The sequence below is a fragment of the Parastagonospora nodorum genome (genome assembly GCF_000146915.1).
Source record: "Parastagonospora nodorum SN15 chromosome Unknown scaffold_1, whole genome shotgun sequence".
In the NCBI taxonomy this organism is placed as follows: Eukaryota; Fungi; Ascomycota; class Dothideomycetes; order Pleosporales; family Phaeosphaeriaceae; genus Parastagonospora; species Parastagonospora nodorum.
The window spans coordinates 2,322,617-2,334,844 of record NW_001884549.1 but is presented as its reverse complement, the minus strand read 5'-3'; the positions used below and the strand labels follow the sequence as shown (position 1 = coordinate 2,334,844).

The 12,228-nt window shown below is 49.0% G+C and overlaps 5 protein-coding genes across 5 annotated transcripts; 1 reads left to right on the top strand and 4 right to left on the bottom strand.

Moving 5' to 3' along the window:
* Nucleotides 1-47: 47 nt before the first annotated feature.
* On the bottom strand, nucleotides 48-1,514 carry SNOG_01060 (hypothetical protein; the record flags this gene model as incomplete). The annotated part of the gene is made up of 3 exons (XM_001791667.1): nucleotides 48-380; nucleotides 434-1,199; nucleotides 1,369-1,514. 3 exons carry the CDS (start codon nucleotides 1,512-1,514, stop codon nucleotides 48-50), a joined length of 1,245 nt encoding a protein of 414 aa, XP_001791719.1.
* Nucleotides 1,515-2,241: 727 nt separating this feature from the next.
* On the bottom strand, nucleotides 2,242-2,556 carry SNOG_01059 (hypothetical protein; the record flags this gene model as incomplete). Its single annotated transcript, XM_001791666.1, has 1 exon — nucleotides 2,242-2,556. One exon carries the CDS (start codon nucleotides 2,554-2,556, stop codon nucleotides 2,242-2,244), a length of 315 nt encoding a protein of 104 aa, XP_001791718.1.
* A 1,588-nt stretch (nucleotides 2,557-4,144) lies between these two features.
* SNOG_01058 (hypothetical protein) lies at nucleotides 4,145-5,108 on the bottom strand (the record flags this gene model as incomplete). The annotated part of the gene is made up of 4 exons (XM_001791665.1): nucleotides 4,145-4,369; nucleotides 4,425-4,600; nucleotides 4,680-4,925; nucleotides 4,979-5,108. 4 exons carry the CDS (start codon nucleotides 5,106-5,108, stop codon nucleotides 4,145-4,147), a joined length of 777 nt encoding a protein of 258 aa, XP_001791717.1.
* A 2,265-nt stretch (nucleotides 5,109-7,373) lies between these two features.
* SNOG_01057 (hypothetical protein) lies at nucleotides 7,374-9,116 on the top strand (the record flags this gene model as incomplete). Its single annotated transcript, XM_001791664.1, has 3 exons — nucleotides 7,374-7,805; nucleotides 8,054-8,845; nucleotides 8,916-9,116. The coding sequence occupies 3 exons, from the start codon at nucleotides 7,374-7,376 to the stop codon at nucleotides 9,114-9,116; spliced, it is 1,425 nt and encodes a 474-aa protein (XP_001791716.1).
* Nucleotides 9,117-9,147: 31 nt separating this feature from the next.
* Nucleotides 9,148-10,287, bottom strand: SNOG_01056 (hypothetical protein; the record flags this gene model as incomplete). The annotated part of the gene is made up of 1 exon (XM_001791663.1): nucleotides 9,148-10,287. One exon carries the CDS (start codon nucleotides 10,285-10,287, stop codon nucleotides 9,148-9,150), a length of 1,140 nt encoding a protein of 379 aa, XP_001791715.1.
* Nucleotides 10,288-12,228: the final 1,941 nt, after the last annotated feature.

Genomic DNA, 12,228 nt, shown 5'->3' with positions numbered 1-12,228 from the left:
ATGCTCGCCCTTGCACGCTTCAAAATGAGTTCGGACTCATGGACCGCCTACTTCAGCCTCGCATATTGCTTGCCCCATTTAGCAGCGATTTCCTCCTCGGTGAACTTCCTCGTCTTGCGCTTCAGCATCGCTACGCGCTCCTCGTGCGTGAGGTTCATTTGTGCGCCCATAGGCACCAAGCAGCGAGCAACGTGATCGTAGTTCTTTCTCAGTAGGTTGATGGTCAAGAACATGTAGTCGATGTTGTAGAAAACCAAAGCATGCTCGTCCGAGTACTGTTTCTTCTGGGACAAGAACGCTACCGGGTGCTCACGCCAGTGGCGAAGTGGATTGAGATGGTGAGATGTGTGGTAGCCGTCGTTGTAGCAGTAGCGGTTGCTCTGTTCGGAATTAGCATAGAAGTTCCATCCATTGGGGATTGTGACAAACGTACAGGAACGTCAATGAGTGTGATACTAGACCTGAAGTCGGAGTCCGGCTCCAACTCGTCCACGAGAGCGTGCTGACCCCAGTTTCCGGTCATGAGTGCTAGGCGCATAAGAGCAAGCGGAATGAGGAATACAAAGATGGTCGCGCGGGTGTTGACGTAATTGAACAAAAAGTACAGGAAAGCATAGTTGCCAATCTCGCATCCTCCCGCCTTGAGTGCCATCATAGGCTTCCGAGTGCGTAGAAAGTAGCGCGGTAGATCGAACCAGATCAGGAAGTAGAACCGTCCAACGTATTTTAAGAAGTCCCATACGTCATCTCTCTGGTATCGAACCGTAGATGATAGGTCATTTGGTCCATTACCTTCCACGTGATGGTGCTTGACGTGGTGGAAGTAGTACGAGTTCCACGTATGTCCCATTAACGGATCGAGCACGTACGGGAACAGCTCGTCGACAACAGCGTACTTCTTGCTCAACACTCCTCGCGCATGGATGTGCTGATGCTTTAGAAGCGTGTAAGCGCCAGCATACCATCCCTGCATGACACCGTGGAGGATTGCGTGCCACCAGTGGAAGTTGTAGAAGAGGTAGATTGCAGATGGTAGCGTAGTGCAGCTGTACAGCAGCAGATGGGTGATCATGACAACATCGGCTTCATTTCGCACAACTGTGCGCGCCCACTTCGTGTAGGGTAAAACAATGTTATCGTGGAAGAAAGCATTTTTTATGTCCGGGAGATCCACGGAGCTAAAAACAGTAGGCTCGAAGCTATTCGACTTTGGGTCGTTAAGATTCTTCAGATACTCAATTGCCTGTTGCTCCTGGTCTTGTATATCTAAAAGCTCGTTAGAATCTGTTGGGTATTCAACTCTTTCCCATCTCATGGAACGGGAAGGGCATCGAATTACCCTCAGGAGACGGTGCTACAAATTCGGACCGTTTTTTGGCCGAGTCATCAGACTCCTCTGCGGCATCCACGTCTGCCGTGAGCTCGTGTACTTCGTATTGCTTCTGCATCACGCTCAGCACCAAGCGGTCCGGCCCCGTAAGTTCGGCATCAGCTGGGAATGGTAACCGGCCCATTGCTGGTTGATGTCGATTGGAGGTAGACAGCAAATGTGTGCAATTACAGAATGCTGACGCTGTGTAATAGGAGGAACGCTCGGTATGACAGTGTCAACAAGCAATGGTACTGTGTATGTGGCAGAGCGAGACGTGTTGCAATCGACGTTGGCAAGGACAAGGAGTGTATTTCAAGGTTTGAAGACCCTGAGGCTGGAGGCTGAGCGGAACGGGAGGGCGGTGTGACTAGCGTCCGGTCTCCGTGAGACACGATTGGTCACTTGCAGATCGATAACGCGTGTTCGCCACATGATGTGGGCCGATTCTGGAACAACACCACGAATGTTTCATGATGCACGATTGAATTGAAATTTGACTTTGGATTGCGTCGAGGGGAAATTCTCATAGAAGAATTGTAATGCGGTACTCAAGCCTCCCTTCTTCAGCTTCGATTATAGAAGTCGCGATCGTCCTCAGAGCTGCTAACATGCACCTGCCACTCACTGCCTACAATAAGGGCTTCTTCCAGTCATCAAATTCGATGAAATCCGGATGCGTAACGATTCAAAGAAAACCTTTCCGCAAGTCTTTTGCCCAGAAAAAATTCATGCGTGTTGCGATTGTACTGTGTTCAACGTTAGCACAATTCTTGCCAGACTTTCACCACGGCAAAACTTACATCCCGCATTTGGCGACCGACCCCACGCCGAATACAGCTCTCATCGTATCAGACTTCGCACAGTTCTTTTCACTCCGAAATGGCACCCGGGAGGGCAGCGTGTTTCTTGACGGAACTGCCCTTCTTCCACACCTGGTAGCCCAGACCGATGTTCAGAACCATAGCTGCGAGTAACGCCAGGAGTAAGACACCGATGACGTCCGTCAGGTCCTGAATGAGGTGTCCACCGATGGCATCAATCTTGTTCATCAGATCAGCCATAGCAAGACTGGTAGTCATGGCGGCGTTTTCGCACTTGTTCGTGTTGGTCTGTATGTCGATGAGTTTTATTTCCATCAAGGCGATGTGGCGGAGGCACAGCTCAGATAGATGGTGATTGCCCATTACTGTAGTCGCACTTGGAGGGTGAGCTTTTGTCTTCGATCTACGCCATAGCACTCACATCAGGCCTTCGTCTGCTAAATTGCAGTATCGGTGTGCTTATTTACACGATGTAATTAGCCGGGAAGTTTTGTAGTGCGCTTTGTCATTTGGTGGTGGGTGAGATACAGTGGGAAAGCAAACTAGGAGCGTATGGGCGATTGGGGAGAGGCTAGTAAGTATACGTTAGTGCTAATTAACAAACAGCGTTCACCATGAGTTACGGAAAAACGGTGTAGTGAAAGTGGCTTAACGACAAAGTAAAGGTAGAGCATATTTTTCTAAGGGATTTTATATTGGTTATTACTCAGTGCTAAATAAAGCTTTTGGCTTCAAGGACTACTGTCTGGTCGACTATCCCGCTCTCTCACCTGCCTGTCACCCACACCTTTACTTCAGTACAGAATTTTGTCGACCCTTCTACCACAGCGCCGCCCATGGCAGAAAATGCTTATTTTTGCAGCTCCACTTCGCGCCCAAACTAGGAAGCACACAGCACAAGCCCGATGATACTGAGTATAACCAGAGAAAATAAAATGTACGTGAGGATATCGACAGGCAGTTCGAGTGCCTGAAGCGAGTCATCGATACGGCCGAGAAGGGGAGCGGTGTTGGCGAAGAAGTGGTCGAGACTTTCGAGCCTCTCGATAGCGGCAGCTGTATTGATCGGTCCGAACAGATCTGGACGCTCGTCGCAGAAAGCCTCGAGGATTTGGAGATGTTTGTCGACTCGGTCCTTGGTCTCCGCTGGCAGATAGGAAATGTGGGATGGAACATGGCTCCCCAAGACACGAACACAAGCAAATACGCCAATGTTCCGTAGGCAATCAACTCATCCCGTTTACATTTTGTCAAACTGCCCAACATGCTTCTGCGCTCGATCCCGTGAGCACTACTCGCGCTTCGCATCCAGTCTTCGCCCACCCATTGGTATAGCTGTGCTTCTCAAGTCTATTCGGAGTCTTACGAGAGCGTCTAGGATCTTGTACAGGAAGAAGATAATAGCGGCCAGCAATATCGCGTTCAAAACGACCAGGAATATGAACAGATCCACACGCGTTAAAACGTCGTTCCGAATGTCTTGGATGGTGTTGTCTATGTTGAAAAATCCCATAGTGCTTAGAGTTACGCGTAAGTTGGTGTTCTGGGTGATTCTAACGAAATTTAGCGGTTTCTGGCAGGATGGCGACGGATGAAGTTTGCGGTCAGTGAATCGGTTTGTTTTGGCGCACAAACGCAGGCTGACGTCATTACATGCACGACGTGTTGGACGAAGCATAACGAATTTCCGACCGAAAACCCATTGTCGTTTTCGAGGCTTGGTGTTCTGTTCTCGGCTCTGGGTCGATTCAATCTTACGTATCAGTGTACCACACGCCTGATGGAAATCTGTCAATGATTGGCAGTATGAGGAAATGTTGGATAGTTTGTATTTGCACCCAGTCCTATCTAGCCACTGATGCCTTGTTGACCCATTGACCGTCTGAGCCTTTATACCTTGAATTTCTCGTAACTCCTCTCCGAAGGCTGTAGACATCAGAGCTCACCATTCTTACGCCTTCTTGCAACCCTTCCAGCCGTCGGTGATGCAGGCGGAGTTGCGGGTGAACTCCTGATGCATGATCTCTCCAATCTTGCTACCAAGACCGTCCACAGCTTTGTCGACGAGCTGGAGTTTATCGCCCTCACAGCAATCCCATTGTCCGTACCCTGTCTCTCCGTTCCAAAGCTTGATGTGGAAGTACTGAGCCTTGGTCCCATATGGGACGAGGTTTGTCTGTACGCAGGCGTCAGCTGTTGTTCAAAGGATGCACAAGAGCTGAGTAACTTACACGGACCACATCTCCGACATTGCATGCAGCCTCATCGCCCATCCAGAAACAATTGGTCTTGCCGTCAGGGTAGCGCTTCGTTAATGCCTCGAGTGTACCCGCGACGACGCCGATGAGTAGTTTGCGCAGCTCTTCGGTGCCCCACTCTGCTCGAATCTCATGGATACAGACCATGCCTATAGATAGTTAGTTGGTTCTTGGGCTCTCTGTAGGTGAACATGACTAGATTTCACTAGATTTGGGTTTCAAACGTACTGTCAACGGGACGCTTGTCTTTGCCAATAGTCACGGTCTTGAAGCAGATGTCGGTCTTGTCGACCTTGCATGTCGCTTGGTCTGTGTTGGAAGGACAGGCTCTATCGAGTAGACTCCAGATGGTGCGGTATAGATCAGCTTGGATGACATGACCGACGGCGATCTTGATGCTGCCGACCCAAATCTGAATAGTCGTGCTAGAGTCATATTTAAGAGAGGGATCGTCGCCAGAGGCGTGTGACGTAACTTATCGGAGGTTAAAGGTAATCTCTGGGAAGCTGCAGTTGTGCTTGACTTACCGCCTTTGGACGTGTTGAGGCTGGAGAGCTGCAGGCCGCCACTCGAGCGGTCTTCTAGATTGGGACCAGCGCCAACGAGAATAGTGAAGAAAGCAGTGAGGCAAAGGAGGGTATAGAAAGTTATCCTCATCGTCAGAGATTTAGAGTGGAGGGTTATTTGAGATAGTTTGAAAAAGTTGTTGTGGACTGTATTGAGTGAAGGATGGGAGGGAAGAGGAGTGGATAACTGGTGTGATTCATTTATAAGGCGAGTCTGCTACCGCGCTAGAACTGCGGTGAGAATTGGCATAGCCATGGGGAACGCAAACGGGCATGAGCGGTGAAGTGAGAAGACGCGATTACGGAGACTGAAGCATTTGCCCGATCCACGCTTGGGAAGTAATTACGGTCAAACGCCCTCTAACTCTCGTAAAAGTTTCCCATCTTAGCTTCCTTGTTTGAAGCTCCCAACATTCCAGCCCAAGGCCATGATCTGCCCATTCGGCCAACTCTCCCTCATCACACTCTTTCTATACCACGGGTCCTCATTCACATACCATTTTGTGTGACAGATTGGACAACATGAATTTCCAGTGGTGAAAATCTTCTCAGATAGACACTTAGACCCAAATATGTGCCCACAACTCGGCGTGGTTACTTGTAACGCTACTTCACACCTCGTGCGATCGGGACATTCGTCGTCGTCGGATAGCAGGGCCGATTCATGCGATTCGTGCGATTCGTGCGGTTTGAGAGATTCGTTTGGTTTGCGCGGCTTGTGGATGCGCTGAGTTGGACGTGTTACTTGTTCGGGTGATGGAGCGGGTGTAGGCAGCATGGCGAGGTGAATGTTGCCGCAAGTTGGCCTCGAGCAGTAAGAACATTTGAGACGTCCCTCATAGTTACTCCGGGGTATGAGGTTGTTATTCAAGAAGAACCCAAGAGACGGTGTTGGGAAAACGCAATCGTCAACTATCTGGACGCGAGACGTGAGTGGCTGCGACGGAAGCGGGCGTAGTGGAGCGATGGTCATTTTTGGTTTGTGATTTTGTTGGCAATAGCGATGGTAGATAGGAAGATAGCTAGTCGGCGTCGTATGCTGTAGAATCAAACATGAAATCGTGGAATCATCTGGTGGCAGCTGGTAAGCAAACGTACAACGTCGCTCTTACCAACCCAGCAGCAACATCAAGGTAAGAGCTACTTGCCTTGTAACTCACATGATTGAGGGGATGTAGAACACTGTAGTAAAAAGCCATCCCAAACATATAATGTCTGACGATCTTGCTTAGCAATGTGTTTCGAACATCCGTTCGATTATATGATTTTCGCTGGCATTTTCTGCTATCATACATGCACTTCATACTTCTGCATGTATATACTCTGCAGGATAGCTTAATCTTTTAACAGTCATCATCTTTAGGTAAGCGCAAGGCCGCAAGCTTTTATAGAAACACCCCGTCATATTCACACTGCAGGCCATTACAACAAAAGGAAGAGGCCTTTGCGCCTTTAGTATCTCGATCCCATTATGTGAGCGATGCAATAGAGAGAGTCTCCGTCTGTACGCAAATTGAAATGATCAGACCGCTGAGTCATTGTTTTGCCAGCTCGGACGCGACCGAAATCGAGCTTCGGCGTGAATGCAAGGCATTAGTGTAAGGGTCTGGCACAGAACGGTAGGCGTTGGAAATTGCGCAAAAATTCTAGGTATGCTTTATGCTTCGACAAAAGAACTTCTATTTCTGATATGATGGAAGCTTTGAGAGTCCCGGAGTTCTGCAAATTAGCAGTGAAGGCAGGCTCAGGTGATTACCCAAGTATTGCAGGCGGCGCGACGGTGCTCACAACCGCTTTCCATTTACGTCGACTCAGCGAGTAATAATGATTTTCGCGGTCACATCTCGAGACTGCGGCGCACAACGCTACCTCTATGAAGGTCGCTCAGCCACGTTTGGCGCGATTATGAATCGTGTGAAGAGAAAGATTCTCTGCATACATGCTTGAGTCATGGATCAAATCGCTCCCTGAAAAAATGTCTATTAGATTTACTGGGTAGCTATGGCACACAGACAGCTCGATCGAAAATCGTCATTCCAATATCGTGTTTGAGGCCCCCCGCATTTCAATACATGCAGGAACCACCAGCTACATGTGCTAACGGGCATTTAGCGAATCTTCTCGGCCACGATCAGTCCGCTTTCCAGATCTCCGAGGTCTCGTGGCAATACTATTTGTGTTTCAAGTTACCCCAATCCCCAATACTTCCCCGCAGCGGGGAAGAGTATGTTGCGGGGATCTGGGGCCGTGCGAAACCCATACTTGTCTGCCCTTCAAGTCGAGATCGTTAGCATTACATCCAAAGAAAAAATACCGACTCTAGCAACCCCCTGTCTGACTTCAACTTCCATCAAAAATGTTACTGGACCGACTTGGTTACGAAGCTAACACATTCTACTATGCGGCGACAGCTTGCCTCGTACTCGCTACAGTTGTCGTATTTGTCGATTATGGACGAATGCTTCTGCTGAGGCGAAAATTGCCCCCTGGACCTTTCCCATTCCCAATTGTTGGCAACCACTACCAAATCTCGAAGGACCGACCCTGGTTACAATGGGCTGAATGGGCTGAGTATTACAACAATCCTATGACAACCATCTGGGTAGGCCGAGAACACCGAATAATCGTCCAGGACGCCTGGGTCGCTTCAGATCTGCTCGAGAAGCGCGCAGACATATTCTCGTCGCGCCCTAGATTCGTCGTCATGGGTGACCTCGTTGATGCAACGACTACGAATCAGACAACATTGGTTTACGGTGACAGATGGCGGATCCATAGAAAGCTCATGGTATGTCACATCATCTTTGGTCTTTTGAGTACGTGCCGGATTAATCGCTTTTTAGCATGGTGTCGTTGGAACACAGGCCGTTCGAGGATACCGAGAAGCTCAAGCCAACGAATCGAAGATATTGACCAGAGATCTCATGATGAAGCCGGATGATTTTGTCATGTCAATATGAGAGATACTCGGTTTCGTTGACTTCCATAATTGGTTGGGGTCGTCGTATCAAAAAGACCAACGACGAAGTGGCACAGCTAGCTCTCGCTGTCATGGAGGCTGTCAACTACATCGTCCCTGGTTTGTACCTTATGGAGGCCATCCCAATTCTGTCAAAATTACCGTCTTTCATATACAGCACTCCTTCCAAAATCAAAGCGGGTGCAAATCTATTTTCGAAGTATTTCTACTTCCTTACCCAGGAAGGGGCGAAAGTAGATGGCCCGACCTTTGCCGCGAATCTTATAGAAGCGCAACCGAAGATGAATCTCAGCAACAAAGAAGTCTCAGGCCTAGCAGCTAACCTTATTGGCGGTGGTGTCGACACGACATCAAGCACTATGCTTAGTTTCATTCTCGCCATGGCATACTTTCCTGATGTCCAGAAGAAAGTGCAAGCAGAATTTGATGCCGTCGTTGGACACGATCGATCACCAAACTGGGACGACGTCGACAAACGCCTGCCGTATCTAGTGGCTACAGTGAAGGAAGTACTCCGGTGGAGGACAGTGACCATTCTTGCCGGTATTCCACATGCCAATACTGTCGACTTTGAGTATAGAGGCTATCACATTCCAGCGGGGACGAATATTACGGGCAACATGTGGGCCATCCACCGTAATCCTCGTGACTTCCCTGATCCGGATGTTCTGCGACCTGAAAGATTCCTCAATGGCCTGGAGAAGCCATATCCAAACCAGCGAGGGAGTAATCCATTCGGTTGGGGCCGACGACAATGTAGTGGACAGCCACTAGCGGAGCAAGGGCTTTATTATTCGTTGGCGAGAATAGCCTGGGCCTTCAACATTCAGCCCGGGTTGGATAAGCATGTACGTCTTTGCACGCCCCGTCGCTCCTGCCGTCACAAATTCCGAACTTATACTGACCTTGATGCAAAAGGGAAATGAAGTCAAGCTCGATATCTTTGCCTACACCAACACAGAGAACATGCGCCCAGAGCCCTTTGAAGTACGATTCTCGCCAAGGACACCTAAAATCCAGGATATGATTCTTTCAGAAGCCATGATTGCTTCCGAAGATTTGAGTATCTACGATTGGGAAACCAAGGTTACGATCAAGGATGCGCTTCAAGATGCTTAGCTATATATTGTAATGGTCCATCTGAATATCGCTACCTGCTCTCGCATCCAAAGATGGGGCTACGAAACCGTACATGTGGCAGTACCAAGAGACGATAATTGACCGTCATTTGTTTCATGGGCTGGCGAGAACAACTAGTTTCCCAAATACCTCGCCCTGAATTCCCGACTTTGATGATTTCGTCCAGAGCTGCCTCGGGGGTGCTATCCAAAATCTCCACTGATGGAAGCATAAATCGAGTATTGTACTGCTTAATGGCCCATTCCAGAGCCGTCCACGCATTCCAATGCCTTTCTGGATTACCAGGAATACTGATGGGTTCCGGCGCACCCGGTGGAAGGAAGCGCCACTCGTCTTTGGTCGTGGCCAAGGGCATTTGAAATCCACCATGGAATTTAGTGACGCTTGCAAGTATAGCTCCTGGGCTATTCATGGCGCGTGCGAGCATATCTGCCGAAGAAGGTTGGGTGAATGTACCAGCAGCATCAAGCGCATGGCTTACGGAGCCTTGACCAAGAGCCTGGACCGCCGCAGCAATATCGGCTTCAACGGTTAATGAATTGTAATCAAAAGTATGTGTTGCGCCGAGGCTTTTGAGCAGTTCATGGCGGCCTAGTGATGCGGTGACGAGTATGTTTTGGCAACCACTAGCCTTCAGGAACTGTAATGCGCAGATGCCTACGCTGGAAGAGGCGCCCCAAATAACGATCGGACAGTTATGAACGGCTGGCGAAGTAGGCAAAGGCAACTTGAAGATGTTGAAGACCGTGTCCGCAGCAGTCATTGCCACCACTGTAATAGCTGCTGCATGACTCTGTGGAAGATGCGAAGGCACGCTGAAGATCATGTCTTCCGGACAATAGCAATGCGCCTGGTGGGTTCCATATCTGCTCGGCCGTCCCATTCCAGAAGGCGTGTATCCTGCAACTATGTCTCCTTTGGTGAGCTTGGATCCTGACGGCACTGAGAGGACACGGCCGCAGAAGTCGTATCCGATGACTGTTGAGCGGATGCCAAGATGAGCATGTTTGGTGTCTGCTGGGTTGACGCCGGAGTAGATAACTTCGATGTGCACATCGTTAGGAGCGGTCACCTTATGAAGGATGTCATCTCGTATGGAGAAGTCGCCATTTTCGTCAACGTAGATGGCTTTCGGGTCAACTGCGGACATGGTGAGAACACCCAGCTGGGGAATACGACTGTTCGTTAAATGGAAGGAACGATATGGTAACGACTGTCAACATGTGAGGAAGCCACATCACGCGAGTTAAATCAACATCTATCTTGTGGGGAGCAAACCAGCACTACGCTACTACAAAAACTAGTGTGCTTGTATTCGGCCCTTTTTCTATATAGCCACGTCATTGGAGGAGATTACGTCGGGTTTACGAGCATGTACGAAGTGGGGACGCAAAGCCAGGCGATGTACGACGCTATGATATTGTACGGTGATTAGATATATGATCGGACGAGATACACCCTAACCGGGAGCCAAGTGAGTTCCGGCCAAACTCCCTAGAAAACGCCCTGATCTTGTTGGTCTCATATGTTGACCATGATGGCTACATCAAACGTTGAAAGCATCGACGTTATGCTTTACTTAAATCTTCAACAACACAAGCACAATGCGGGGACTTTTAAAAGATCACAAGAGGCGTCCAAGATCGTTTCCCTTACCAGCTGCTGCTACTATCGATCTATATGCACTGTTCTGCTTACGATGGGTACGTGACAGACGTAGTCTCTTTATCGCGATCTCTCACCCACCAATATCGGGACCAAGCAGAACATTTCCGTTGATGTGAAGAAACGCTCTGTCCTGATCTTCCGTTTAGTTTGAGCCAAAGTGTAACATGACTACAAATGACACGGAATCTTTCAAAACGTGTTTTCGACACGCAAGGCTAGCTTGCCATCGTTGCCATCGCTCAAAGACCTCGAGGAAAAAATGAATATTTGGCAAGACATGATCAACGTGACAGTCACATCGTCAGAAGGCCGGTCAACAACTGTAGATGATGGACGACAGCAACGCAATGACAGCAATGCGAGTGACATCGGCAGAGACATCAAGCCCATTCCAGACAACGAATGCTCACATTCATCTTGCTTCCATTACAACACCACCCTTGAAGCAGCCTGGACCGCACTATAAGTTCGATCGTTTGTCCTCTCTTCTAAACATTTCGATTAAGCACTCTAGCAAAGGAAGGTACTCGCAAACAACTGAAACCAAAACAGAGGGCTAAACCAATCATGCCGAATTCTATTCCCGAATTCAAAATTCAAAACTTCCTGTCGCGCCAGACAATTCCTCTACCTATCTACTCTTTACCCAACGGCTCTCCGCACGACCAAGAATGTCCCATCTGTCATGTCTTCTACGTCGATCCACCAACCACTCATGTGCATCCAGACTTTCCCTCCTCTAGCAATGAATATGCCTGCCAAGTTCGTGCTTGCAAGCACATCTTTGGACGGCGCTGCCTAGAGAGGCATATTCGTGGCAACATGCCCTGGAGCCACACCTGCCCGACCTGTAGGAAAGAATTATTTCCTGCTCCGAACAAAGGCAGATCGGACATGCTAGCAAGCTTAGAAAGAGCTTTGACGGGACTTGCGAACATTGAAGTCAGGGATGTGCAGGTTAGGAGAGAAATTGACGATGTTGAGCGGGTGATGAGGAAGGTGAGAGAGGTACTGTATGGAAACAGGTGGATCTGAGAGATGGCCCGTAAATAACCAATCATAACTTATTTGGTAGTGGTATTGCCGGTGATCAATTCTGAGCGTTTTGCGGGTTTCACGATTGCATGCTAGGTTGCCTATCGTGATGCTTATGATGACTAGGAGACGACCCGAGGCAGAAAATTGCTGGACCATTAGCCGGTGTAACCAAAATCCTGTTGTGAACAGTTTAGAGTTCAACGTTGGCTGTGACACTGCAAATCAGGTGATGTCCAAACGTGGTGGTGGCAGCGATCGACGTATCATGACGGTGACTCCGCAACGTGCGTTGGTGCAGGCTGTGTACCTTCCCACGCTTCAACACGTGACCAAATTTACGCCTAACACACTGCATACATCATGCGACCGTCAGGTTGAATACTTC